This window comes from Podarcis liolepis, assembly GCF_965112155.1.
Source record: "Podarcis liolepis genome assembly, chromosome: 1".
NCBI lineage: Eukaryota > Metazoa > Chordata > Lepidosauria > Squamata > Lacertidae > Podarcis > Podarcis liolepis.
The window spans coordinates 90,022,177-90,050,150 of NC_139554.1; the positions used below are offsets into that span (position 1 = coordinate 90,022,177).

At 38.9% G+C, this 27,974-nt stretch overlaps 1 protein-coding gene across 1 annotated transcript in view; it reads left to right on the forward strand.

Moving 5' to 3' along the window:
* EPB41L5 (erythrocyte membrane protein band 4.1 like 5) overlaps positions 1 to 27,974 on the forward strand; it is a 59,426-nt gene that overhangs the window by 8,859 nt on the left and 22,593 nt on the right. Inside the window, exons 3-16 of the mRNA XM_083489292.1 lie at positions 3,354 to 3,458; positions 8,717 to 8,759; positions 9,695 to 9,773; positions 10,673 to 10,717; positions 11,479 to 11,531; positions 14,171 to 14,291; positions 14,816 to 14,903; positions 15,802 to 15,890; positions 16,503 to 16,572; positions 18,022 to 18,191; positions 19,371 to 19,477; positions 20,344 to 20,371; positions 21,925 to 21,967; positions 22,233 to 22,348. Coding sequence (XP_083345418.1) covers positions 3,354 to 3,458; positions 8,717 to 8,759; positions 9,695 to 9,773; positions 10,673 to 10,717; positions 11,479 to 11,531; positions 14,171 to 14,291; positions 14,816 to 14,903; positions 15,802 to 15,890; positions 16,503 to 16,572; positions 18,022 to 18,191; positions 19,371 to 19,477; positions 20,344 to 20,371; positions 21,925 to 21,967; positions 22,233 to 22,348 — 1,157 coding nt within the window. The remainder of the gene's footprint in view (positions 1 to 3,353; positions 3,459 to 8,716; positions 8,760 to 9,694; positions 9,774 to 10,672; positions 10,718 to 11,478; positions 11,532 to 14,170; positions 14,292 to 14,815; positions 14,904 to 15,801; positions 15,891 to 16,502; positions 16,573 to 18,021; positions 18,192 to 19,370; positions 19,478 to 20,343; positions 20,372 to 21,924; positions 21,968 to 22,232; positions 22,349 to 27,974) is intronic.

The following is a 27,974-nucleotide window of genomic DNA, read 5'->3' on the forward strand; positions in this document are numbered from 1 at the left end:
TGATCACTGTTCACTAGCGAATATTACTGATCAAGCTACATACACCAGCTTAATAGACCGTATTTTTCGCTCTATAAGACGCACCAGACCATAAGGCGCACCTAGTTTTTGGAAGAGGAAAACAAGAAGAAAAAAATTCTGAATCCCCAAAGCCAGGACAGCAAGTGGGATCGCTTATGGGATAGCCGCGGGCAGCCTCTCCCGGGCAGGGGATGAAGGCTTCCCTTGCCCGGGAGAGGCTGCGCGCGGCTATCCCATAAGCCAGGACAGCCAGTTGCGCGCGGCTAAGGTTCCCCCAAGAGCCGTGCTCCCTTTAAAGAGTCAGCGGAGTGTGAAACGTATGTAACCTGAAGCATATGTAACCCGAGGTACCACTGTATATAAGTACAATTCTTTCTTTCTCTCTCTCTGAAGAAAAGTGTATAGATTGTGCATTACCATTTGCCTGTGTTGTAAGCTACAGTGGTACCTCGGGTTACAGGCGCTTCAGGTTACAGACTCCGCTAACCCAGAAATAGTACCTCGGGTTAAGAGCTTTGCTTCAGGATGAGAACAGAAATTGTTCTCTGGCGGCGTGGTGGCAGCGGGAGGCCCCGTTAGCTAAAGTGGTGCTTCAGGTTAAGAACAGTTTCAGGTTAAGAACAGACCTCCAGAACGAATTAAGTTCTTAACCCGAAGTACCACTGTATAGAGCAGGCACGCCCAACTCCCAAGAGAATGCAATCTACTCCCAGTACAAAAAAAGCTTGCAGTGATCTACCCATTGTCATTGCTAATAGTTGTTAAGCTTTTTTGGAGGGGGACAAGCCAAAGTTGTTGAGCTTTTTGGAGGGCGGCGCTACAGACAACATTGCTTCCACTTTTAGCGTCCTTTTACATGTACGGCGGCTAAGCAGATAGCTAGCACTTGGGGCAGGAGGCGGAGTCATTACTAGCCCGCGATCTACCACTAACGTGAGGCTATTGATTGTGATCGACCTGTTGGACATGCCTGCTATAGATCAACCAAAGAGGGCTGCTTTGTATTAGTTGTGACTACCTACTTTTTTCAGAAACCGCAGGAGTTGTTAGCAGTGATGTGGTGTGGAAATTTTTCCACTGCTTTGCTGTTCCATTGAAAATGTTCTGTTTATTATTATTTCACTGGTAACAATTATGTGTGTTGTTTTGTCTCACATTGTGGAATGTATAGTTACCATTTTGCCAGACAAAGGCTTGTGTGGTGGGGTTATCTTGCAAAACTCATAGGATTGCTGTATTTAAAAAGTTGAGGCACAATACACACAAAAGATCACTTGCATAAAATATTACTGTGGTGAATGCAGAGATTGTGAATTATTCCTTTCTTTTTTCAGTAAATGCAGCCCTGTTCTCCATGTCAATTACTTTAAACTTTCTGGCCACAAACAGATTTCACTTTGCAGTATTTTTGTTGGTTTCTTTTTCTTTCTTTCTTTCTTTCTTTCTTTCTTTCTTTCTTTCTTTCTTTCTTTCTTTCTTTCTTTTTGCTATTTAACCTCTCTGGGTGGCTGGGCATGGGAAAGAGCAGGCCAGAGATCAAGGCGACCCTGGGTGGAAAATTCTAGTAGCTGCATTGTGGATGGATGCTTAGGGACATTCTTTCTTTCCTAAAACTTGTTAACATCAGTACCATTTTTTCTGCACCCAGCTAGACGTTTTGAAGCATCTAGGAGCAATTTCACAATGCAATAAAACAAATTTTTAAATGCATCTATAAAAACAATTTCAAATCCAATACAGATACTGATGAAGATAAAACTCTTCTCTCAGAGGGCTTGTTGAAAGTGGAAGATCTTAACAAACACCAAACAGGCAGTAGAAGTAGTGCCTGATATGGCCTGATAAGATGGTACCTGCAGGAGGCCCTGCCCTGCAGAGCACAATGGATGATTGGATATAAGGGAAGGAGATGATATTTTTGTCCTGGTCCTCAGCTGTATAGGGCTTTGTGCATCAGTACCAGCACCTTGTAACTAGCCGAGTAGTTAATTGGCAGCCAGAGCTGCAGCACCCATGTACTTTTGGAATAGGGTTCTTAGCCTTCCTGAAACAAGCTATTTGACTATTGTGGGCTTTCATGAGTGCAATGTAAAGTTTGCTGTCAAACTGAGCGTCTCAAGAATTGAGACACTAAGAACATTGTCAGAGCACTGAGAAACATAAATATTTTTGGTGACATTTTTAGATTTCCTCTTCAATTCCGTTTCAAATGAAGTGATTCTAAATGAAGTTATTGAGTGTTTGTGAGGTTATGTTGAACAATTTGTGTGGCACTGCAAATCATTTTGTTCGGGTTTTTTTGCCTAAGCATATTCACATTATTTGTGACTGTAGAGGCCAGAAATGAAATCTGCAATTCTGTGAAGTTCATAGGTTAAAGAAAGGGCCTCTGGACCTCCAGAATTACAGGCTGCATATTGTTCCAATGAGTTCTTAAATGTTTAATGTGTTTATTTTTTTAGTAACTTTGGATTCAGTAATGAATATTAAAAGAAGTTGGGGCAGTGGGAGATTATAGATGAGGTAAAACAGTTGGGAAATAACAGTTATCATGCAGTTCATAGGGGGTGCTGAGTTTCAGGACTAGATCAGTAACTTCTGGTTCGTTAAGGTCAGCGATCTAGAGATAGTGATTGCTGAGATTGAGTTTAGGGGAGAAGAAAGATGCTCATGTAGTCCTCAACCTGGCTGTCACAGTGGTGGGAAGGAGATGCTTTCCCCTCTACTATACTTTTGGAGAGAGTGGGGGTGGGGAAGTTGAGTTTACAGGATCCATATATTCATGGTATGCATCTCTGAACCCTAATTCCATCTCTGGATAGTTTTAAGCTGTTAATTTTTCTGCTGAACTGGGCAGGGAGTTATTAATCAGAATTGGAAGAAGCACCCCCCCCCCTTCTCCACTGATATGATTTAATTTTAATTGTGATTTTGATATAGTTATATTAATTCTTGTGGTTTTAATATATCTGTAAACTGGGGTCTACACATGAAGGATGGCATAGAAATTAATCAGATAAATCTTGTGCTTCCTGGAGGGCAAGAAGCATGCTCAGTCTTCTTCAGGCTATTTTTGTGTATATGTGTGAGAGAGTATAAAGTGAATATGCAGAAACCATTGCCTTCGGTTTTGTTACCAAAATGATAGTCAAAGGCTATCAGGTTTGCTATTAGAAGTAATATAAGCAGTTGACCGAATTGGTGTCTAGAGAGTAGCAATGCATTATTGTTTTTACTGGAATTTCTGAGTGCATGCAGAATTGCCCTCAAAAATAAGGTTAATCATCAACTAATCAGCCTCTTACTAACACAAGTTCCTCTTGTAATTTCAGAAAAAAGCCAAAGGACAGCAGCTGTTTGAACAGATCATGTACCATCTGGACCTCATTGAAAATGACTATTTTGGATTACGATTCATGGATTCTGCACAAGTAGCAGTGAGTGGCATGGGGTTTTTTTCTTCTTCTTACAGTAGTAAAGTTAATTAAATCATACCAGGCCAAACACAAGATTTGTGCAAGTGTTAAGTTGTTCTTGGTACAACAAAATTTATAGATGAGTTTAAGAAATTGTCCTGAACTTCAGTATAAAATCAGTTTCCCTTTTTCATGTCCTCTGTCCTGGTTTTGATAGATAAAATTATGGATCAGAGAGTTGTTGGTTCTAATTCAAATTTCAAAAATGAGAATATGTTTAATTTCCCCCCCTTTTAATTTGTATTGAAGTAAATCAAACAAATCAAGACAATAAAATAATAGAAGTTCATGACTTCTGTTTCTTTCATAGTATGAAAAGTATTTTTTTAGTGCCTTGGAGTATTTGTTGCATGTAATTCATGTTACACACATTTTTATTGGATCATAGTTTAAAGGTCCTGGTTTAAAGGCCGCTTTGGACAGAACCATTAGAAAGGAGGGTCAGAGGGGGGTAAAAACCCATTGGGCTTTCTGTGGAGGTGTGTGTATGACCTCTCAGTGCCCCAGACCTGACCCATAAAATCTTAATGCAGCATCATAGAAACTTTAAGGCAGGGGTGGGGAAACTCTGCCCCTTCAGGCCATGCTTTTAAAACCACACTTATCTGCTGGTCAACTGACATCACTCTGATGGGGGAGAAATAAGTTGATTGGCGAGGGGGTTAATTTTGGTGTTGCCTTCAAAGCTCAGTGTCACCTACCACCACTATGATTTGGCCTTCCAGGGGTGGGGAGATAAGGATCTGGTCCACAAGGCAGAAAAGGATCCCCACCCCTGCTTTAAGGTCATCTGAGAAAAACTATCATTCCTGTTACGGAAAAATCTGGGTGCGGGGCTACTCTGCCACCCAGCTCGTCGGACTAGGTCCGCGGGTCCCTGCAGAAGAAAATGAGCTCAGCCGGACAGGAGCAAACTGCAGAAGATCCAAGTTTATTGCGCAACAGGTTCAAGGCGAGATTGAACAGCGAGAAAGGGGTGACATGAACTTTTGAAATTTCCCTCCATGTCCCAGAATACAGTGCAAAATACATCCCAGTTACATCATGAATACATTAAGAAGAGGTTGGGTTACACAGATTACATCACGAATACATTAGGAAGAGGTTGGGTTACACCGGATTAACATATGGAGGAGGGAGGGGGGAATATGCAGAGCTGGAGATATGCGCAGATAAGCACATCCTGAGAAGACAATGGTCCATGTATGCATAGTCTGTCACCTGGCATCGCCCGGAGGAAGGGCTTGGCAGAGCGATTTGACCGGATTAGGGTCTTGACACCTTGCTTGAGGGATTATGGAGGACAGGGGAGGTGTCATGGGGTCCTAGAGAAATTGAGCAAATTGGCACGTTGATTTTCTATGAATTTTATAGATTTTAGTCCCTTTTGACATTGACAATTGGAAATAAATGGATATAGTGTAGCGAAGAAGGAGGTGAAGAAGACATGCCCCCCCCCCTTCCGTATCATTCCAAATGGCAGATCTGTCTTCAGTGCAGTTGCAGTTCCGTGTGTTCTGAGAATGCAGGGCTCTAGTAATCCCATCTTCCAGGATTGTTAGAATTCTTTTTTGGTGTTCTGGTCAGGCACAAAACCTTTCTGGTTTTTGTGTGTGTTGCTGGACTGTTTCTACCCAGTCTTAAATTCATGATTCAGTCAAAAGGCATATGCACCAAGCACACACAATTTAGTCATGATCTTGGTTAATTAAGTGTGTCTGTATATATTACATAGAATTTCACAACTGAGATTATTTTGGTAGTTCTTCATTGCATTTCCACCACCTCACATGCCAGTGCAATGAAAAACTCTTCTGACCTTAATCATATTTTCTTGTGACTTGTTCTTATAGCCTAGGGTTCCATGAGCCTCACTTGATACTGTATGATTTACTTGCTTTAGGCAATTTATATTTGTTTGCATTCAGCTGGTCATTGTGCACTTGGAAGAGTGCATTGCTCAGTCTAATGCAATTGCTCCAGCTTTCTGTTTATTGTGATGCAGTGCTAATGTTTGTCAGGTATATAAAAATGGTGTTAAAGACCATGTCTTTTTTATTTTAATGAGCTCTGCCTTTTATACAAATAGTTGAATCTTGAATGATGTTGATGTAGTACTGGCTAAATCTGTGAGTATAATTTGGGAGTTGCCTTTACAATTCAAGAGACTTTTTTATTCCAGTGTCTGTTGCTTCCCCCTCTCATTGTATTTTTGGTTAACATTGAGTTAGAAGGGACCCTAAACAACACCAATGCAAATAATTCACCTTAGTGCTGTATATTCAACCTTAAACCTACTGCCCAGGAAATCATCAAAAATCATAAAAATCATCCCAGGAGGAAAAAGGCTTTTGCATGTATTCATTTTGTAATTACAGCAGGAGGTTCATGGCTTGCAGGGATGGCTAGCAGCCCAATAGTAGGGAGATCTGTGAGTAGCTTGGCTCAGACCAAAAAAGTTGCAGGACACTTTCTCAGATTGTAAATTTTTCAGTAGGGAGTATCCTCTGGTTTAATCTTTTGACCCATTACTCTTACCATAACCTTGCCTTGTTTCGTGAAGTGTGTATTTCTGCAGGATTAGAGTTTGTGCCTGACCCTGCTGAATTTGACAGCTGCGGTAGGAAAAGAATATATTCCAAGCATTGTGTTGCAGTGTACTTGAAGTAAAGTATAGTTACCAAGCGCAACTGCAACATGAGATCAGGTCTCAGTGTCTCCCAGGCTTTGTTCTGTAAAAGTAATTCCCTCCCCCTCTTCTGTGTGCCAGTCAAGCTGAACTCTTGGAGATGGCGCTGGTGTTAGGAACTGAGTTGAACTAAGTGGTGTCGGTGCCTGTCTCTGGTCTGTTAACTGCCTTTCTGTGGAATGTGGAGGAGGTGAAAGAAAACAGATTGGAGATGAAGCAAACTTATACTTTGCCCTACAGTCTGGGAACATCTTTCTTTTTTTTCTTTTTTCTCTTTTCTTTTCTTCCTTCCCTGTCCCTGTTGTTTGTGTATACGGCACCATAGCACTTGTAATACTCTACTTTGGTGGATTTGTTTTCTTATCAAAGGAAATGTATGTTGGATGGGTGCAGACAACTGATGGAAAACTATCCAAAGAAGGCATGTTTATGGTATAACTTCCTATAATTGATTGATTGCATTGAATGAAATAATCTTATTTCGTTCCAAAGCAGTAGGACAGTTCCATGAAAATATCAACCAGCAGGCTCTTTTTTATCTTCCTATATAGCTAGCATGTTATGTATCTTTTTAAAGATAGTTTTCCAAAGTTTTATTACCTGGCAACAGTTCTACACATGAGTGAAACATCCAGAAGCAAGGCATGCAGAGTGATTCAGAATTTCTCTTAATTTTTTTTACTAACTTTTAGCTAACTACTTTTCAATTCATTTAACAACCCGTTATTTTATTGGTAGTTTCGCTTTTGCTTTTGATACCTGAGAATAAATGGTATGTTAGGAATAAATATTAGTGAGGTCTTGTTTTGTAGGTTGCGTGTGAGTGAGTGACTTGTCACAAGCAATGTTGGTCACATTAAGCTGGTCACAGAAAACGTTTTCCCCAAAGGGATAAATAAACAGTATGAGAAGTTTGACACTTGCCCATGAAACATTAGCTGTTTTTGTATGTGGGTGCAGATGGGGAAAATTGATTCACACTTTAAGAGAATACAGTTATCTAAGTTACAGATATATTCTTGAAGTTGCAAAACTCTTGTGTTGGTCAAATACTTTAAAACACAGTTCTAAAAAGGCAAATGTTAACTATTTGGCATGCTTCTTGGTTTTTGGTTTTTGTAGGGAAGATCAGTCCAGTTCAACCACAAATAGTTTAATGTTATTTGGAGTTCAAATAATATTAGTTAACACACAAATTATTATGTAAACAAGCTTACAAATATAATGGTGGTAATTATGGAATTACCTAACAACAACAGGAACAACAACAGCTGTCATTTAATTATGATTCCACTACTGCTACTCCGTTGGTATAGTTCAGGAACAGTTTAATCATGTGGTCTTTGTTGGTTTAGATGAATTTTGTCAAGTTTCCCAAATGCTTAGAAATTTGATGGTGTAAGATGGGTGTATGTTGTTTCATACTGTTTGTAATGTATTTTAAATTGCAATCCTGGGGCTTTGGTATATTATTAGTATTAGTATCATCAACATTTGCTGCAGGTGGGATTAGAGTTGCTATAGCTGCTGTCATTGTGAACATCCTGTGTTTAGAGGTGAGCCCATATTTATCACAGGGCTGCATGTGCCATTTTGGGTCAGTCTCAGTCTGGGGGAGTGAGGATTAGGTGATGTCAAGTTGTACTAGCATCAGATCTGACAACCATCTCCATTATAAGATGCCTGCTGGCACACTATTGACTACAGCATAGGGTGGGGAGCCACGTAATGTATTCTGAATGATAGCAGTGGTATTTAAAGGAAAGCCTGAGGCCACAGGTGGTAACTCAACAGTATTATACTTAGAATGGTATCATTACCTATAAGGATGTTATCACCTAGGAAAAATACTTGGCAGATTTAAGGAAATACCCAACCCGTAGTTAACATATTTTGTGAACTTAGCTTCTACATCCTTATGTTCTGAACTTAATGTGATCTGCAAGTTTTTATCTTGTACTGCTTGCTTCATTCCAGCTGCTGAGCTCTCTGAGAGGAACTTGTATAAACAATTCATGCTAATGCTTGTGTCAGCACTTGAAAGAGACAATGCATTCCACAATACTAGTTTTTAAGCGTAACTGTGAGAAAGTTTGTGTGCTTGAATAGAAAGGATGCACTTTTAGGTGAAAAGTTACATTGGCATGCCTTTTCCTTTCTTAGATGGGAGATATAATCTTTTTCATATCTCTTTGGTAAGATGGCAGCCTGAAACGCATTGAAACATATGTTAGAATTCTGACAATCCCAGCAGCTTTCTGGCTCTGTGACTTGCAAAGATACATTTGTGCTGCAAATTGCAGATCATGATTTCAGCGCTCGAGAAATTATTAACTTGCCTCTTGAAACGTATTCTAGCAAGCTGTTACAGTCAATTAACTGTAGGTCAGGAACACTGAATGTGTTGCTCTTAAAATGCTTTATACTGCTTAGAACTATTTTGGCTTGTTCTGTTCTATGAATTTATAATTTGCATACTATATTTTTATGTTGAAAACATAAAGTCTATAATTATTAATTTTTCTTTCAGCACTGGTTGGACAACACAAAGAGTATTAAAAAACAAGTTAAAAGTAAGTGAAGTTTGTGTTTTTAAAAATCTGATTTACTTGAGTAGCGACGAAGACTTTGTTTCCCCAAAATATACCATGGCAGTATGAAACTGTTCAAAGAACAATGTTGTAATGCCAAGTTTCTGGCATTACAACTGATCTTTGACTGACATTACATTTACTACATGATGTATTGAAAGCAAATTCAGTACAGGGCAAAAAGAAAAAAGGGGCTCCAATTGTTTAAAGATTCTGCAGCACATTTCTTTTTGCACTTTCTGCCTTAAGAGTATTACTAAAATGGATTTGGTGGACTATATTTTAGTAATCTTTGCTTTGCTGACCTATTGTGATGTGTATTTGTATCTTTTCTGTGACTTATATACATTGACTTTTTTAAAAGGAACTGTTCTAGTAATGTAAATCAAAAGGGGGAAGAAACTTTGAAGATCTGGTATTACAGGTGACCTGAATCAGAGGGTGTTGAGGAGGTGCATGAGTAACATCATATTCCTGGTTTAGAATTTCTCTCATTGGAAGGAAATGAGGTGTGGAGTCTGCTGCAATAAAATGTTTAGCTAGCTATCTTCCTATGACACAAACTAACAACAGGAGGTACTCCCCAAAACTTAAGACTGCCTGGGCAGAGTTTATAAGGATTTGATTGGGGTACAAAGCTAAGATTGATGGATTTCTCAGTTCATGGAATAGAGCCTTGTAATATTGGGATTAACCTAGATTTGTCTGTTCTTCTTGGCAAGACAAATCAACTTAATGTAATGAGACTGAGTTGGCTTCTGGTATATAAAACTACTACTGTTTGTTTAGCATTCTCTTTTTTGCTAGTGTGCTCAGTATTACAGAAGGGATTCCCACCCCCTTTGAATTCTGATTAGTGAATATATTTACAAAATAATATTCTTGCTGTCAGAAACCTAATATATTCACTTTTATAGTTGGTCCACCATACTGTCTACATCTTCGTGTAAAGTTTTACTCTTCCGAGCCGAACAACCTACGTGAAGAGCTCACCAGGTACGTTGTATGCAGTGATACAAACTGGAGATCTCAAATCCAGTACAGGCAATGACCAATTTATGTGCGTCTATCACACACACATGCACAGCACCAAACCTGGAAGTGACCCTAAAAATCACTAGAAGGGTGGGGAGGGGAAGGGTGGAACATTTTACATGGGTCCCTCCAATGCGTGCAAGGGTCGAGAACATAGCGTCCTGTACAAAACAAGGATTGCTTGCTTGTTTGCAGTACATTTGCTTTTTGTGCTATATCTTTCATATGTTGTTGGCGGTCTCTCTTTTTTTCCGTTCATAGATGAATCAAAATTCCAATCCACCTGGTTGTATCTCACTACTGTAATGTCCCTGAATGATAAAATTGCAGGGAAGGCATTTGGGCAGAATCTCACATACATTGCCACAGTTTCAAGGTGTTCCATTCCCACAATACAGTGAATAGGAGTTCCCAGCACTTCAGGGAACTGGCAGTTCTTTGCTGCTAGGCGTTTTCCTTTCTGCTGTGAGTAATCCTTATACCCAGTCCTTCTGCTCCGGCCTTTGCTGTAAATTGGGTCCTGATAATCTTTACGAAATCATTCTAATGAAGTGTAGTTTTGAGGAAACACTGAACTTTGATAGAAATATTTTTAGACATGTTTGGGAAATCCATCCACCCCCTTTCAATATTGCACACTAGGAAAACAGAGAAAACAGAAACTACAAATTGGATATTCTTTAATTAGAATTTCATTCTCTTGCGATGAAATATACTGCTCCATGTTTCCATACTTGAAGTGAGAGACCACAGTGCGTTATCTCATAATTAAGTCTAGCTGCTGATATTTGCTGCTCTTCTCCAGTGCTGGAATTGTTCACAAACTCATGGATGTTTCTTGCTCTTTCTTCCTGAAATAGATATTTATTTGTTCTTCAGCTAAAACAGGACATTTTGAGTGGCAAGTAAGTACTGTTGATAATTACGCTAAATGAAGGGGGCTTGTCTCTTATCAAATATGTGCAGAAAATTTAGGATATAAATATAGAACATGTGCATCTCCAAGGTGCTGAAAGTATTAGTAGCTACTTACCATACTTTGTAGCAGTGAACATTAATGGACACTGGTAGTTATAATTAGCCATTTGTTTAGATTCTTTCCTCAGATTTAGTATTTAAAATTCCACAATTGCATCTTAGAAATCTTCATAATTTTTTACCACCTAAAGCAGTGGTTCTCAAAGGGTGTGGCCCGGAGAAATAAGTTTGAGAACCACTGGCCTAAAGACTATGGTCAGGTTTCTGCAAGGATGTACAAAAGAGGAGGGAGGTGGTAGGTTGAGAATGGGGATGTGCTGCTGTATGTGGTGTGTTACCTATGTGATGTCAGTTATTAATGGTTCCTTTAATTCAAATGCAGACTTTTTGGGACAGATTTGGTGTGGCGTAATTGAAGAATATATTAATGATTCCCCAATCCATATATTTGTAGGATCTAGGCTGACTTAGGCAAGCTTATTTGCTCCTTTAATGTAAAGCGTACATTTCTGAAAATCCAAGTGTTATAGGAACATGGGCTTTAAGTATATTTCTGAGTAATATGTCAAGTTCGCTGAAACGGTTCACTACATCTTCCCCTTCCAAATCGTTGACCCATAATCATTTCCTCATACTACCGTTGAAATTTGCTTGGCATTCTTTTTTTTTTTTTTTTTTTTCATTGCAGGTTGGAGTGCCCATTTGAAACAGCTGTGCAGTTGTCAGCTTACATGTTACAAGGTGAGCTGCCTTAAGGGAACTGCCTTTGTGTGGGTGTATTGCTTGAGGTGCAGGACTGATTCGAATAAGACAAGGTTTCCCTTACAGATAGCCAACCTTATGTAAACTGCTGGTCACATTAATTGCCAGGGATTCAGATAAATTACTGTACTTGTGCTATTTCTGGGCATTGTTGCTTTTTCGCTTTAGGGATATATTTTGTAGCCAGAGGATTATAACAGCTGATAGGGCTTAGTCATGTGAGGCTTATCACTAAGATCTTAGCTTTTTCTTGCTACTGTACAATCTAGCACGAGTGGGAAGTATGAGTGGAATCCTGGGGTGTGGACTACCTTATAGTCCTTGTGTAGGAAAAAGGAGGGCAGGCGTGAGAAGAATTAACTTGCTTAAGTGAAATAATTATTTTTCCATAGATGCCTCAGAGCTTTGGTTCCATTCAGAAAAAGACTGTGAACCTCATATTGAGATTTGTTGGTTATTTTGGCAAAGCAAGCTCAGAATTCTGCACTTTGACCTCTATATTTGTACTTACTGAAAGAGATGTCAGCTTGGAAGTGTTTATTAGGGATAGTTTGCAACAGAAATTAAGTGTTTTCTTGATTACCTTGCATGATTCTCTCTCTCTCTCTCTCTCTCTCTCTCTCTCTCTCTCTCTCTGTGTGTGTGTGTGTATGTATGTGTGTGTGCGCGCACACACCTTTATGTCAACAAAATCCTGATTTCATTTTTAAGAGTAATTGCATTACAATGGGTTGTAGTTGCACAGCCTTTGCCTATTTAAGGACTTTAAAACCCTTTTATATAGAAATAAGTCCAACTACATTCATTCAATGAAACCTCTAAGTAAGTGTGTCTAGAATCATTATTGCAAGATCGTTACTGCAGAGCAAAAGGAATTTTCTGTGATTCTCATAGTTCTGATTGTAGATAACTGTGTTGGAAGTAGATACTCATAAGTTCCTAATCAGTGATCAGTGGCTGTTAGTCTTGTATCAAATGTAGTTTTTAAAGTTATCTATATTTCCTGTGGGACTTAGAATCTTAGAAAGTATTATATATGCCTGCCGGGTAAAACAGTATGTTGCAAAAAGGTACTTCCCCACACAAAAGGAGCAGGTGCCACTGTGGTCTAAACCACTGAGCCTCTTGGGCTTGCTGATCGGAAGGTCAGCAGTTCAAATCCACACAACAGTGGTGAGCTCCTGTTGCTGTGTCCTAGCTTCTACCAACCCATCAGTTCTAAAGCATACCAGTGCAAGTAGATAAATAGGTACTGTTGCGGTAGGAAGGTAAATGGCATTTCCATGCACTCTGGCACTCGTCAGGGTGTTCTGTTGTGCCAGAAGTGCTTTAGTCATGCTGACCATATGACCCCACAGCCTTGGTACAAAAGGTAATATATGTGAAAATATTTATAAATTAATGTTGATCATTTTTTTAATGTATGAGGCAACGAGGAACATACAAAAAATGTGATTTTCTGTATTGCTTAGATAGGAGAGGGGGACAGACTTTGCGATGTATTCTGACAATCTTTCAGAGGAATTCATAAATTTGCTGTTTGTTGGGATGGTAAAACCCAACTCTTGATTTTCCCCCCTACTAACAATCTATAGATAGTAGTGTTCAGTTGACAGATAAGAACTCAAGTAACACTGGTAAGATAGTGTTGGAAGATACTGGGTTTGATGGTATGGGTAGGCAACTCCCGTGTAATAAGAGAAGACACTTTTGAATCAATTCCCCAGAAGATAGTAATTTTGCAACATGCAACAGTGAAGTGTTGGTATTCATGTTTCTGTAGTGGTGGGATGCAGAGATCCAACTCTGTGAAGAGGGCTGCAGCAAAGCCTTAAAGAATTCATGCCTTGATCCCATTTTGGCATAGATTCTGTTTATAAATTTGCATGACAGTAAATGTTCGATTCCAGGCTTTGATGACAGTGCCCAGTACTCAGTAGAATGCTGAGTAGATCCTATTTAAATTAGCTGGAGGTTAACCTAGCTTTGGAAGCAAGCAAGCATCAAGTAAATTATGGATTTAGAAACTTCCTTAACTTCAAATTGAAAGACTCATGAAAATGCAGCTTAAAATATTTATTCAATAAGCTCAGTTGTGTTCAAGACCAAAGAAATCTATTAAAATATTTACATAGCACAAAATTTAACAAACATGTTATATTATTCAGTGCTGCTTCTTACATTTCCAGCTTCTTCTTTTTACATTTTAAAAGACTGCATTAAAAATTACATGTTTGTGATGGTAAAAAAAGAAAGTGATCTCACTAAGCATCTGCAAGTCTGAGTATCTTAAAAAAAGAGGAATGAAAGAAGTTAAATAACAATGCTAGTTCCCCCGCCAACATAGTTTCAGCAGTAAATGAAAATACTCTTCCATATAAGTTTTTGTTTGTGTCTGTAGTTCTTCCAAAGCTGATTTAAGATTCAGTTTTAACATACCTGTACTAAGATCAAAATACCGATTTCCTATTAAACTGTAAATATTTAAATGAAGTTTTAATTATCTTTGAATAAATGTTCAGTGTGTCAATGAAATGAGTCATTGTAGGCCCTTCGGATTTTGCCATTTCCAAATTTGCTTTTGCTAGAATTTTTTTGAAGTATTCTTCTCTTTCCAGCTGAACTTGGTGACTACGACCCTGCTGAACACATCCCTGATATAGTTTCAGAGTTCAGGTTTGTGCCCGAGCAAACTGAAGACATGGAACTCGCCATTTTTGAGAAGTGGAAGGAATACAGGTAAAAAATCTCAAATGGTAAATTGCCACATCCATCCAACGCATACTATTGTATGCATTGCTTTCTTTTGCTGAGTGAAAGGGGACTTTAAATTCCTATGAATACTGTCCTGAGTGTTGGTGTTGTATTTCTGTTGAGACAAACTAGAACATAGTCCAAAAGCTGCCTTCATTTTCTGAAGCAATCACAGCAAGCTACAAGACACATCTAAGACCAGATAGTATCATCTGGACAATAGGGTATGCATTTTATGCAGTCTACAGCCTTAGCACTTCTTGATGTTATCAATACAGCTCTGTAAGCTTCCACAGCTTAATTTAGCAGTTCAGTATTTTCTTAGCCCCTTGATTTCAAAACAAAACTCAAGTTGGCCATTATTAAAACTGAGTCGAGATGAGCACTATTTGGCTTGCTCTACATATATCAAGTTCCCCTTTTTTGTATTCTTTCTGTAACCTCACTTTTTTATCAAGGCATGTTATTTTTAACTTCATGTGATTTTTGTGTAATATAAATCATTTCAGGGGGCAAACACCAGCTCAGGCAGAAACAAATTATTTGAACAAAGCAAAATGGCTGGAAATGTATGGAGTAGACATGCATATAGTCAAGGTAAGTTTATGGTTGTAGGCCGTGCTTTTGGGAACGTTATTTTTAGTACTTCTATAAACATAAAAATACCTAAACTTGCAGTCTTTGTAGCAATGAGTGGGATCTGCTTCTTATAATAGCCTAGTCTGCTTACCTATACAAGTTACGGAGGACAATTTATTTAATACATATCTTGTTGTGCATCTGCCAGAAATGGCTATCTGAAGCTACTGCTTATATACCCAGCTGCTATAACAACAACCACATTTGTGAGCTGACCAAAGGTGGGCTGCATGGCTGGGTGGGGACTTTAATCCTGGTCTCCCATGTCAAAGTCCAACAATGGATCTCTAGACCAGACACAGTGAATTTATTATCCCAGTGTATTTTGTAGCTAAGAAATGAATTGCTCTGAAATTCTTAATCATAATGTTAAACATAGTCGGAATAAATATAAATCGTGGAAGTCTTGAGAGATGAGTGCTGAAAATAAACTGAGATTTAATATTGTTTGACTTAGGACCAGGTTTGCAGCCTAATGTTAAGTAATTCTCAAGAAACCACAAATGATAAAGCATAAATGTAGCTTTCAGTGTAGATTAATATAAGTGAAATGTTCTATGTAACTATGTATGTTTCTAGAATTCATATCTGTCAGCTTGGCTTGATCAAATCCTCGGAGCAGCAGACAATGTCCTTATAAGCAGTGAAAATAATATCCAAAGATAAAATATTTAATAAAACAAAAAATAATAATAGAATAAATGCTTGGTAAGGGGCTTGTTAATAACATCTGTGACTAATGCCTTTAATTTTGCTGCAGTATCTTAACAGTGAATGAAATTATAATTAAAGTAACTTGTACCAGCATAAAGTCACATCTGTAGGAATATTCTAATCTAATTTGTATCCCTCTTAGGCAAGAGATGGAAATGATTATAGCCTCGGACTAACACCCACAGGAGTTCTTGTGTTTGAAGGAGAAACTAAGATTGGATTGTTCTTCTGGTAAGCAGAATAATTAAAAAATAAATTATTTTAGAGTCTGCAGCCTAGCCCTAGGCTAGAATTTGTAAGTCTTGTAAGCAAGCACGGTTCTATGTTGGCATTCTCTGTGATTTGCCATAACAGAGCTCTAGGTGTATTGTGAATGGGTGGAATGATTCTTGAAAATGACTGTACAGCTATTTAGTTTGGGCTTTTGAGAAATTAATGTCTGTGTTAGGCTGCGTGTTTATATGTAAAAAAGAGTGGTTTTTCCTGAGAGTGCAGATATGTCTGGGTATGGGACATTTATTCAGTAGGATGCGTGTATACTTCTCATTCACTGGAAGGAACTAAGAAACTGGTCTACATGAATCAAGCATAAACATTCAAAATCAGAAAATTCAATTAGAATTTCCCTTTAAAAAACTCATTTAACATTGACATTTGTGTTAAAGCACCCCATGGTTAAACTTGTAATTTTTAAATATTAATTTATAGCACAATATAATAGCTGGTGTTCTTGCCGTTACATAGGTTTTTGTAAAATATGTTTTTACTAGGTTCTGTATGAATTGTGGTGCAATTGCAGTAAAGTACATACATCTTTTACATTTTAACTTTTTCCCATTGCAGGCCAAAGATCACTAGATTGGACTTCAGAAAGAATAAATTAACACTAGTGGTGGTTGAAGATGATGAACAGGTAGAAGGAAGTCTTTGTTCATCTTGCTTCTATTGTTGTGAGTTAGTTTAAGCATAAGTATCGTAGCCAAAATAAATTAAGGATGGTTGTGGGTGATAACGTAAACATTTTTCCTATTGATTGTAATAGGCACTTAGTGAAAATTATTGTTTGAAAGTGAATAGTGACCTGTCATATTCTGAAGAGACTGTCCTTAAAATTTATTTTTCTACCCAAGAATGAATAATGAATAACTATTACAGATAGTTGAAACATTTACCTAATTGTTGAAACATAATATCATTTTAACACCAACAGGCATTGTTCATCTTCTTGAAGTAACACAGTGTTACTTGATCTCCTCCACATACAGTATTAGTATTCTTGTATTCTATTCTTCCACCAAGTTACTCAAGCCAGCACTCGTTTGTTCATCTGCCACCCCCTCCAACTTTATCCTCATAATAGTCCAATGAGATATAGGCTGAAAGTTACAAGCCTAAGATCAATCACTCAGTGAGAGCATCATGGCTGAATGAGGATTTTAACCTGGCTGCTTCTCCCAGGCTAGGGTTCAGTATTCTAATCACTAATAATACACTGGATTTCAAGAGTGATCTTTAAGTTTCTACCAATAGTATGTGAGGTTTCTTCCTCTTTGCATTTGGTAAGGCATATTGCTACAGAAGCAGCACTACCGTTCTTTGTTTATATTAAGTATGGAGAAATTTGGCTGACTTTGTATTACTTCCAAGTAAAAATATGTTAGACTTTAAGTGCCTAATTAGTGTGTGTTGATTGATTTGGTAAAGAAACTAGAAAATCAGCCTAAGGGAAGGCAGATTGTAAACACTGGTACTCCAAGCCTTCTTTAAAAAGAAGTAAAAAATGGTTTTAATAAATAAATGTCAACTATCTTGAACAAACCACTTGGAAAATAGAAATGCAATCTTTTGCATTCTGTTTGTCTTCTTCTTGTCAGGCTACTCAAGTTGTTGAAAACCATTATTCTCCTCCCCACTCCCAATCCGCAGTCAGCACAAAGTATAGCAGCTCCTATGTCAAGAAGGCAACATATCGCTCAGCAAGGTCACATGTCTTCAGTTGTGGCTTGGCATTTTTAAAGAAGTTGTGCAGTTTTCCCTTTAAGTGACTAGCGCTGTATAACATGTTTTATAATTGTAATGCTTTTTTCTGTCTTAATAACAAAAAAGATAAACTGATCCTCTGCTATTTATATTTTATCTCTCTGGCTTATTCTGTGTCAAGGAAACAGGAAGAACTTGTTATATCAGTAATGCTATAAAATATTGAGAGCACATTGTTCTTTTCAGTATTTTATAACATTCTTGGTTGAACTTACCTTTGAGTTATGGGTTCTATGAATGCCTGCAATTCATGACTCTAGCTGCGATAATCTGAAGGTAGCATCCATAGTAGTTTTCTAAATGCTCCTTTTCCCCCCCTAAGGGCAAGGAGCAGGAGCACACTTTTGTCTTTAGGCTGGATCACCCAAAGGCCTGCAAACATTTGTGGAAATGTGCAGTCGAGCATCATGCCTTCTTCCGCCTCCGTGGACCCGTCCAAAAAGGTTCCAGTCGGTCAAGCTTCATTCGGCTAGGGTCAAGGTTCAGATACAGGTCAGCAGTCTCTTTTGTTCAATGCCTTCTTCCCTGACTTTTTCTCAGATAAGGCACAGTAAAGAAAGCTGGTCCGTGGTTTTGTTTGTAGTAGTCACTACTCTAGATTCCTATTGGCATAAAGGGAAAGTATTGAAAGAGGCACTTAGCTCAGTCAAAATAGTCTGTAGGCATGGAAAATCTGCCGCGTGTTAAGCCTTTCTGCTGCTGTGTTCTGCGAAATACCAAAGCCTAACTTTTACCTTGGCCAAATCCAGAAAAGACTGAATTTCTAGATCTCGTGATTAGAGAAAGAAGCCTGAACTGTTTTTGCATATGCTTATTTATTGGAGGAAATGGATCTGTAGTTACTCAGCTCGAGTATACATCCTTCCCTACTTTCCCTCCCCCATTTAGGGGATAAAGCATTAAAAAACATTAAACTGAGCCCATGAACAGATTGGTAGTCAGGGGAGTCAATGTAATATTGGTGTCTTCAGTTCTGATGATTGGGCTCCTGTCAGCAGTTCAGCTGCTCATTTTGAACCAATTAAGTTCCCAAATGCTTTTCAAAGGAAGCACAGTGTGGAACACATTACACAGTGATATAAGATGGTTGTAACCATTGGATATGGAACTGTGGCCATTTCTCTTCTCCAGTAGTTATAGCTGGCTCACCAGTTGAAACTGTATTGAAAAGGGCTATGTCAAAGAGCACTCCCATTCTACAAAACTGCTCTAGTAGGTACTAGTGAATCCTTGCGTTTTCTCCACCGTGTCTTTTGGCTGACTCGCACACAAAGTGTAGAGATGATTTAATGAAAGTGGGGGTAAAGTTTAGCTTCTACAGATGTAGATTTTTGTGGTGAAACTGATATTTTTGGCACAAAATATATACAGTTGCAGTAATTATCAGCTGAGTGCACATGGACTATGGTTTTCATCCTATTCACGTTTCTTGTTTCATTCCATTTTTCCTTGTCTCTGTTTTGTTCTTGGATTTTATACTATATCATCTGGTAAGGATCATGTCTGTTTAATATGATTAGAGAAACTAATAGTATGTATATGACTGGCTTTAAATAAAACAAAAGCACATGAGAACTAAGCGTTTAGAAGAGCAAGGATAATTGGGTGCTGTCGCTTACATCAGCTTTTCAAATATAAATGTTTTCTCTTGTTCTTTCTACTTCAATCTAGTGGGAAAACAGAGTACCAGACAACAAAGACCAACAAAGCCAGACGATCGGCATCTTTTGAAAGAAGGCCCAGCAAGCGATACTCAAGGAGAACGCTACAAATGAGAGGTAGCTTGACTCATTGGTAGGCGGTGCCACTCGACTTGATCCAAATTACTACTTTGACTTACACTAACTAACAGAATACCTGATCCCCATGCTGTAGCTTAAACTGTTTTTGAAACTAAAAGGTGCTTAATAACTATTGTGGCATGAGTGTAGAGCCTGGTGTTTCAGAATATCAAATCCACCCCCTTGAGTTCCTAGAGCCAGTGTCTTTGGATCCTTGCCTGTTCTACAAACAGCATACAATATTGTTAATGGGGCAATTGCCTGGACTTTCCTTCCCTGTCTTCCGACTTATCCATTGTATTTACTAGGGCTGTGCCAGGCACCCGCAGTTCGGCTCAGGGCCCAATTGGTGATCCTGATCATGCTCAATCTGGGCTATGAGCTGGACTTGGGGCCTTTCATAGTTCTAATGTTTATTCAGCATTTGAAACCCTAATGAACCATGTGTTTGATGACAAGGGGACTCTTACCTGCATCATCTTCTCTCCCCCACCTGTTGCTGCCTGAACACCCTCTCCCCTTTTGGCAACCCTAGACCACTCCAGGTGAACCCAGGGTGCTTGGGGCTGCTTCAGCCCAGTCTAGACAAATCATGGATCTGCCAGAATCCATTTGGAATCTTGGATTTGTCTGGACTGTATGCAAGGCCCTAGTATTTAGTAGAAGTGTCTGTGAAAGGTGGTAAAGCTGCATGGTAGGTAACCCTGCAAATAGTATATACCTATTTCCCCGTACATTCTAAGTTTTAGTCTGTTTTAAAATGTGTCCCTAACACTTTGCACAAGTATCTTTGGAAAAAAATAATGCAAGCTTTTTGATATTGTGTAATTGATATATTGGACAATTTTTTTGTTTTATTACAGGAAACACTCATAAATCTGAAGAAACTAGGTAAGAGGACCTGTCGGCATTAGGCTTCCACAGTAAAGATTTATTCCATGAATATGTCTTGGTCATCTCTATAGGATTATCAGGAATATTCTCTGATAATATGTTAAAAGCCCCTTTCCTGTTGCTTACGTATTTTTTCATGAATTAGACACCATTCAAATTAAACAGTAAAACTCATGCAAGGCAGAGAGCTTAAAAGCTCTTTCCATGCCACATTTTCCTGCCATAGAAAGAGCTTTGTAAGCTCTGCCTTGCTTACCAGGCTCTGGGAAGGTCTTGCACAGACTCTGGAGATCTCACAAGACCTTGGGATAACCCTGCAAGATTTCCCAGGAGTCCACAACCTCCCAGTGCCCAGTACGCAAAGCCTGTTTGGTGTGCTGGCTTTGGAAATGTAGGCATGGTCACACTGGGCTTGTTCTGACTGTACACAATTTTGTCTTCACATGCTACCCCCCAGAGTGTAACCCCCCCCCCCCCCCAGGATACGATCCTACTGTACTTATTTTTTTACTCCTTTTCTTAGTTGGTGAAAGAGGTAGGTAGCCTCATGGGAGTCTGCCATCTTCCCTCTACTTATTTTTAATGGTGGTATTAGGATATCATGGTATGTTCATCCTAGTATGTTCATCCAGAGAGCCAGTGTGGTGTAGTGGTTAAGAGCGGTAGTCACGTAATCTGGGTAACCGGGTTCGCGTCTCCGCTCCTCCACATGCAGCTGCTGGGTGACCTTGGGCCAGTCACACTTCTATGAAGTCTCTCAGCCCCACTCACCTCACAGAGTGTTTGTTGTGGGGGAGGAAGGGAAAGGAGAATGTTAGCCGCTTTGAGACTCCTGAAGGGGAGTGAAAGGCGGGATATCAAATCCAAACTCTTCTTCTTCTTCTTCTTCTTCTTCTAGAGCTAATCAATTCTATGTTTGACTATGCATGTTAATTAACATTGCTGATTAAAATTGATTTTAAAAGATGCATGTCGTTTCACTGAAAGCAGTGAATTTTTTGCTGTTGTTGAAAGAAGTGCTCTTTCATACCTGCTTTTTATGGTGTGGTGTTTGACTTAACAGATCTGTGCAAGTTAGCTTCATGTGGAAACCACAACAACCATGCCTTGATGGAACTGGAAACATACACAGATAAGATAAATTAATGTGTTTTGGTTCCAGGCATCAGGGCTCAGTATTTCACTCTTACCATCGTTGAAAATTTGGCTTTGATTTATTGCACTCCTACCCCTGTTCATCCAGATTGATAAGACTTGCCTTGATAAGTTCTGCCTACCAGAACTTCATATGGATTATGATGGCTTAGGAAAAAGTCCAGCATATGTGTGAGCATATGTGTAAAACAGTCAAAGTAAGGGCTGCTTTGGAGTCAAGTGATGCATACAAATGTAAATACAGAAAATGCTGGTTTGGCCTCAGTTTTATTTATTTATTAATGTCCCTGTTGCTGATCCTACTTGGAGCTGGCAGACCCAGATAAGCCTTAAAATCCTAACAGTTTGATCTTTGATAAATTAACTTTAAACTATTGGTTTTTTCCCCATTTCAGCCTTCCAAATAATGTTTTCAGCCAAAATAATGGATCACAGCAAGTAAGTTTGTCTAAGCTGTTTACTTAACATTTTTCTAAGTCTTTGCGTCAAAAGTAAACTAATCTCAAATGCAGTTGCCTTGACCTCAGAATTTAGAACCTGTAGTAAATGGAAAGTTGGATCATTTGGTTCTCTTGGCCATAAATGTTAAGCTAATATGAAAATTTACAAACCAAAGTAGAAAACCTTGTGTTCTCATTTTCAAGGCTTAAAAAACCCCAATGAAGGCAAAACTACATTTTTGCTTTGTATTTTGTCTTTCAAGAACTGGAGTGCAATGCCCGCCCTACCCTCAGTTACAGCAGCTCCTTCTGGGCCAGTCTTAGTTGAAATAGAAAATCTCCCACGGAGTCCCGGGACCAGCCAGCAAGACAAGAAATGGTGCGTCACTCTGGTCTCACTTTGCTCTGATTTGGAAATGATGAGTTATTGGTCATTTCACATACCTTTCCTGCAACTGATATTGTTCATATTTGTGTCTTCTAAGAAGAATATATTGTTGTGGGGGTCATAGATTGTTCTTTTCAGCCTAATTTGGATACTTTGTCAATTCATAATTTGCAGTCCCAGTGTTGCTGGGTAGCACCTTGCTATTCTGCACCCTCATTATGTGCTCCCGCAGTGAAGTGAGTTGAATGACTTGTCCTTCAACCAGGATTGTGCTCTAAGCTCTGGCCAGATGAGAAAAGCCATACTTTTCATTACTGCAGGCTTTTCTTCAAAAAAATTTATAAAACCATCAAGCTTCACAGCTGCAGGTTTGTTTTTTGCAGTGACCAGGAGGGGTTCACTTAAGAAAATGGAAAAGGTTGCAAATAAGAGCTTATATTTCATTTAAATTCCTTTTACTGATGGTCCAGGCTCTGGCTATCCATCAAGATAAGACCATATTACTTAACTTTCAGCCCCATTCTGGCTCAAAAATATTTTTTGCTTCAAAGGGGACAATTTAATCTTGGAGAAAAACTTTTAATTCTCTCAGACACTTTGAAAAACTGCAGGATTACAATGCAGTAGACTTAAAATTTATCTTAGGCTGTTCCATCCATGCAGTGAACCTTTGACATGTGATCCTAATCTGATTTGCTTTTGTACAACTTATTTATTTGATCTCATTTAATTTGTATGCTATTTAATTGTAAAGAAACATACTTTGAAGTGGTTATAACAGTGATACAGCAAGTATCGCTAATTTGTGGTCCTAATTGTTCAGATGTATTTGTCTTTTATGCAAACTTAGCTAATTGTATCTGTTGACTTAAAAATGCTCTTGACTTTGGCTTTATATCTTGAAGCTGTTCTGAGCTATGATCAAAAACATAATCAAAAGGTGCTTTCTCTTTTCTCTTGCCCTTGATTTATCCAGTGTCTGAAATTGGAGGTTTTTCTCTTGAGCTCTTGGTTGCTCTGTCAGTTTCTTCCTTCCCACTGGTGGTGATTGTAAGGTGGTGATACTTTATTTTTTAAATTCTGTTTTGCCTTATTGGTATGATGGCCTGTCTTGCATAAGCTCAGTATAACTGCTGTGCACATGCTTTTTGGTAACATTCTTGTGTGTGGTCTTTAGACTCCAGCTCCAAACAGCTCTGACTATGCTTTAACAGCCTTCTAGCGATTTATCAAGGAGTTGCTGCTTCTAAGAATATAAATGGTGTATTTAGAAATGTGCACAGCAGTGATTGTGCTGTGAATTGCAGAATTTGGAAAACTTCAATTTGCTCCCGTTCTCCTCCTAAAATGGGTGGGGAGCTGTGGACCTCCAGATGATGTTAAACTCCAAATCCCATTACCCCAAACTGTTACAGTCAGTGATCAGGGATGGTGGGAGTTGCAGTCCAGCATCATATTGCTCGAGAGGTTTTCCCTTTTTTATACCCAGTACAATTGCGGAGAAAAGTAAGTGTGTGGTAACTTCAATTAAGGCTATTGCTACATGTAGTTCCCTTCATTAATATTAATTAAAATTTCAAAGTGTGTATAATCACATATAGTATATACAACATCTCTTCCACTGAGAGAAATTGCCAATTTGGCTTCCCACCACAAGAGCCTGCTGTAAAATAGGCATATATGACTCAATAGGGCGGTCAGATACAAAAGACAGCAGAGTGCCTGCACTTTTAATAGCTGTGTAAAAGAAGGAATTAATTATAGCAGGTACAGTTGGTTGCCCTAGATATACATATGAGCTACACACTCCTTTACCACTGCTATGTAAAAAAGGACCATTTTGGAAGTACGGTAGCTGTTACGAGCTACAGAAACCTTAATAGATAAGAAAGGGTTGTTTTTCACCATAGTTCCTGTTTCATCAACCCCTGGATATTATAGCTTTTCCATCCATGTGTTGCAGTGGTCTATTCCAGACCTTAGTGGCACAAGGAGAACTTTTCAACTGTAGCAGACGTGCATGTTCGATAAAACTTGTCACACAACCTGTCTGTTTATCCTCGCCCTGTGTGCCTATACTGGCTCTGGGCGCTTGGAGGAAAACATGGACCATGTGTTCAGAACTTCAGGTGTAAGTTCGCTTCAGCAGTAGCCCAGTATGTGATATGGGCAGTATATTGAGTAGATCCTACATCACCTTGGGATTTTATGGGGAAATCTGCATTCTTCCATTTCAGAATTAAATATTCATCAAGCAGCCTACATTTTTGTTATTCTGCATGGTACGGCCCAGTTCACAGATGATGTTAAAACATTAGTTTAATGCAAACATTAAATGCTCATTTTTGGCTTACTCCTCATAGTAAGCCACCAGTGATGGTTCTTGCACAGCACTAAGCCAACATCTGGTTTTGTTTAATGGTGGAACAGCACAGCAGCAGTGGGAGAGGAGTAAAATGGACACTCATGAGAATCCTGCCCCAGTATGCTGCTTGTTCACATTAAACAGGTGTTTGTTTCTAACCATGATTTAATGTTATTCATGAACTCGGCATGTATGTATGCATTTTAACAGGTTGTGCTGCTATTCTCAGGGGTCAGGGGAAGGGGAAGCAGTAAAGAATTGTTTGGAGCTGTATGGTCAGTCAAGTGTGTTGCGTTCAGTCTGAAGTTTGGAATGAGATTAAGCTGGATGCATTGATGGAATGTGTGTCTCTGCTTGGAGGAGAGCGACTTGAATGTCTCGATGCTGCCTATGGGGCTTTCCTGCATCAACTCTTATCCCTTTTAATTGGTCTGGTCCCACAGCTTGGCTTTGGTCTTGCTCCTTTCACTTCATCAGCCTTCTTTAGAGAATTTTTATTTAAGCTCAAAATTGTTAGAACTATGGTGCATTGAACTTCTTAATTTGGTAAAGGATCTGAACATTTTTAAAGGAATGGTTCTTTGCATGTATAGAAACGTGGCTGTGTTTCATTATGTCATTTTTAGACATAATTTGAGCTGCAGTGCTGACAGTGCCACTCAAAAGGATAAGCAATGCAACACCATTCAGAGAGTTTACTATGAGTTCACATTTTTTATTGTGGAGGTTCCTAATCTATTGATTGTGAAGACAAGGATATTCAGTGTAAACTCCAAAGTTAGGTTTGCACTTAGGTTTTACAGGATTGTCAAGGTTAATTCCTGATCATAAGGCACTATTGAAATCTTGCTCTGTGTTTAAGGGGCGAATGAGCAGCCTGTGTCTTCTCAAATTCACATTCAATTTTAAACATGTTTGTTGCTGCCTTGATAGTGGAACAGAGCAGATGTGGGGCTAGGATGTCAGGTGCTGGTGATCCATCTTCAGGGATTACCAGTTCCCATGAGAACAAAGAATAGGGCCATCTTGAGCAGACCTGCCCAGATGTTCCAAGTTCCACTCCTACCCTCCATTAGGCTAATAGACATTAGTCTAGGCTAACAGTGTGAACACCTGTAGGGCCTTGTGTAGCTGTACATGCAAAGACTTCCACAAACTCTGGAACCCTGAAATTTATTGCTGGCAGCCATTATGATGAGCTGTTCATAAAATAAAGGTGGTGTTTGAATTCATACGGCAATGAACCAGATCCTCAACATAAGAAACAGGAGTTGATTTGATTTGAAATTGCTTCTAAAGAAGGCTTCTTTGCAATAGGCTTGGTATCTTGCATGCTTTTCAAATCTCCTTTACTCTGATGTGCATATTCTTCCTGCGATGCTGCTTGATTGCATAGTGATGCGATTTTAGTGGAACATTACAACAGAACTGTCATACTGTATTTTCCAAAATGGAAAAGTTGATCAGTAGCAGTCTCACAACCATACTGATAGGCTTTCCCCCAGTCTTCCTTGGATAGTTGTTGTACTGTCAGTAGAACTACAGGCTTTAGGGCACAAGCTTTGAATATGGTTAAATATTCAGCACACACATATACATGCGTACACCCACACACTCCAGAAACCAGCCAAAGACTATCAGATACTCAAACTAGCTAAGAAAAAAACCCTGAGAAAACTCCCCTCGTGTATACAGTAGCACCAAAAGTGGCATGGTACTGTTGAAAATAATAGTTATGACTGTTACTAATTATTAGATTGAAGGATTTAAGAATTCTAAAAGTCTTGTTCAGTTGAGTTGTCTTCCTTAGCTGGCTTTGGCAGCAACACTCAATTCAATCAAGTGTTCTGATCAAATTTAGTAGGAGTAAGTGTGGGAGACAGGAAGCCAAGCAAAGGTTTTTACTAATCTCCTGCATTCTTAGGCAGTTTCCTGGTCAAAACCCCCACAGGCATTATAGTTATCTTTTGCTGTCATCCAAAATGGGCCTTCCTAAGTTTTCTTTGAACACACTAAGCTTTTAGGAAGTGCTTCATTCCATTTTAAAATCAGTGGTTATGCCAATAGGTAGGTGTAGAAGTTCAGATCTATAGATGCATTAATGCAGTTAATTTAAAAATACTTATTATTAGGAAATTTGGAATTCAGAACATAAAAGAATGTGATTCTGAATCCAGCTAAAAAGCAAATATTAAGGAACCAAGTGTCCAAGATATCTTCAATATGGAGCAACTCCAGCTATGCTCATAGGCATTAATTAGCAGTAGAGCGGAGGAGGAAAAACTAGCCCTTCCTCTTTCTGAAGCGCTAAAGATTTTCTGTCATAACAAGATGGTTTTCCAAGACCATGCATTAATCAGAACTGGGCAAGTCCAGGACAGCTTCATTCATTAACACACTGTGTCTGCGTTAATGTTGAAAATTGCGCATATCTAAGAAGATTGATTTTGCAATTTCCTAAAATGAAATTTGGGCACAGAAAAAATGGCAGAAACCATGCCAAGCAAGCAGGATCCAGATCAGTTAATTCTGAATAACATGTGCATGAAATACTCTTGTTTTTCCCTGGCCATGTTCGCATGCCATGTTAAACCATGGTTTAAGCATTATTTGGATAAGCCTTCCTGAGCTCAGAGCGTCAGGCTTCTGCATTTTCCCCCTCCCCTCACTTGTGCAACAAGGATGAGGACTTCTGCTGTGTTATCTTTGCTGTTTACCATTGCATATGAACCAGAGGTCCTGGTTTAAAACAAACAATACAGTAATTAGTTACACACGCAAACTTCATAATCCATGGTTTGAAGTTGACTTGTTCAGAAACTAGTCATGCGAACTGGGCCACAGTGTTTATGGTGAGCTTCTTCATCATTCTTCTTTGCTTCAGAGTCAAAAACTATTTTCTGATATGTCAAAGTAGTTCTCCTGTTAAGAATAGTATGTTTGTCCTAAATGTTTAGCAGTGTCATTTAAATCCTTTAACGCTGCTGTGCCTATCAGGTATTTTGCTTAAAGAAGGAATATAGTGTCAAGCCTGCACATTTAGGCAAATCTATAGCCATTCATATTATAGTAAGCCATGATAAGCCAGTGGGCTGGATAGGTATCTGCATTCATTTCTAATTTCATTTTCTGTATGGAGTAGATGCCATATGAAAAAGTGGGGGAGTATTCAAATTAACTGTTGCATTGGTCACCCTGAAACCAGCATGACGTCGTAGCAGCGGTGGAGGGTTTGACTTGACAGTCCACAGT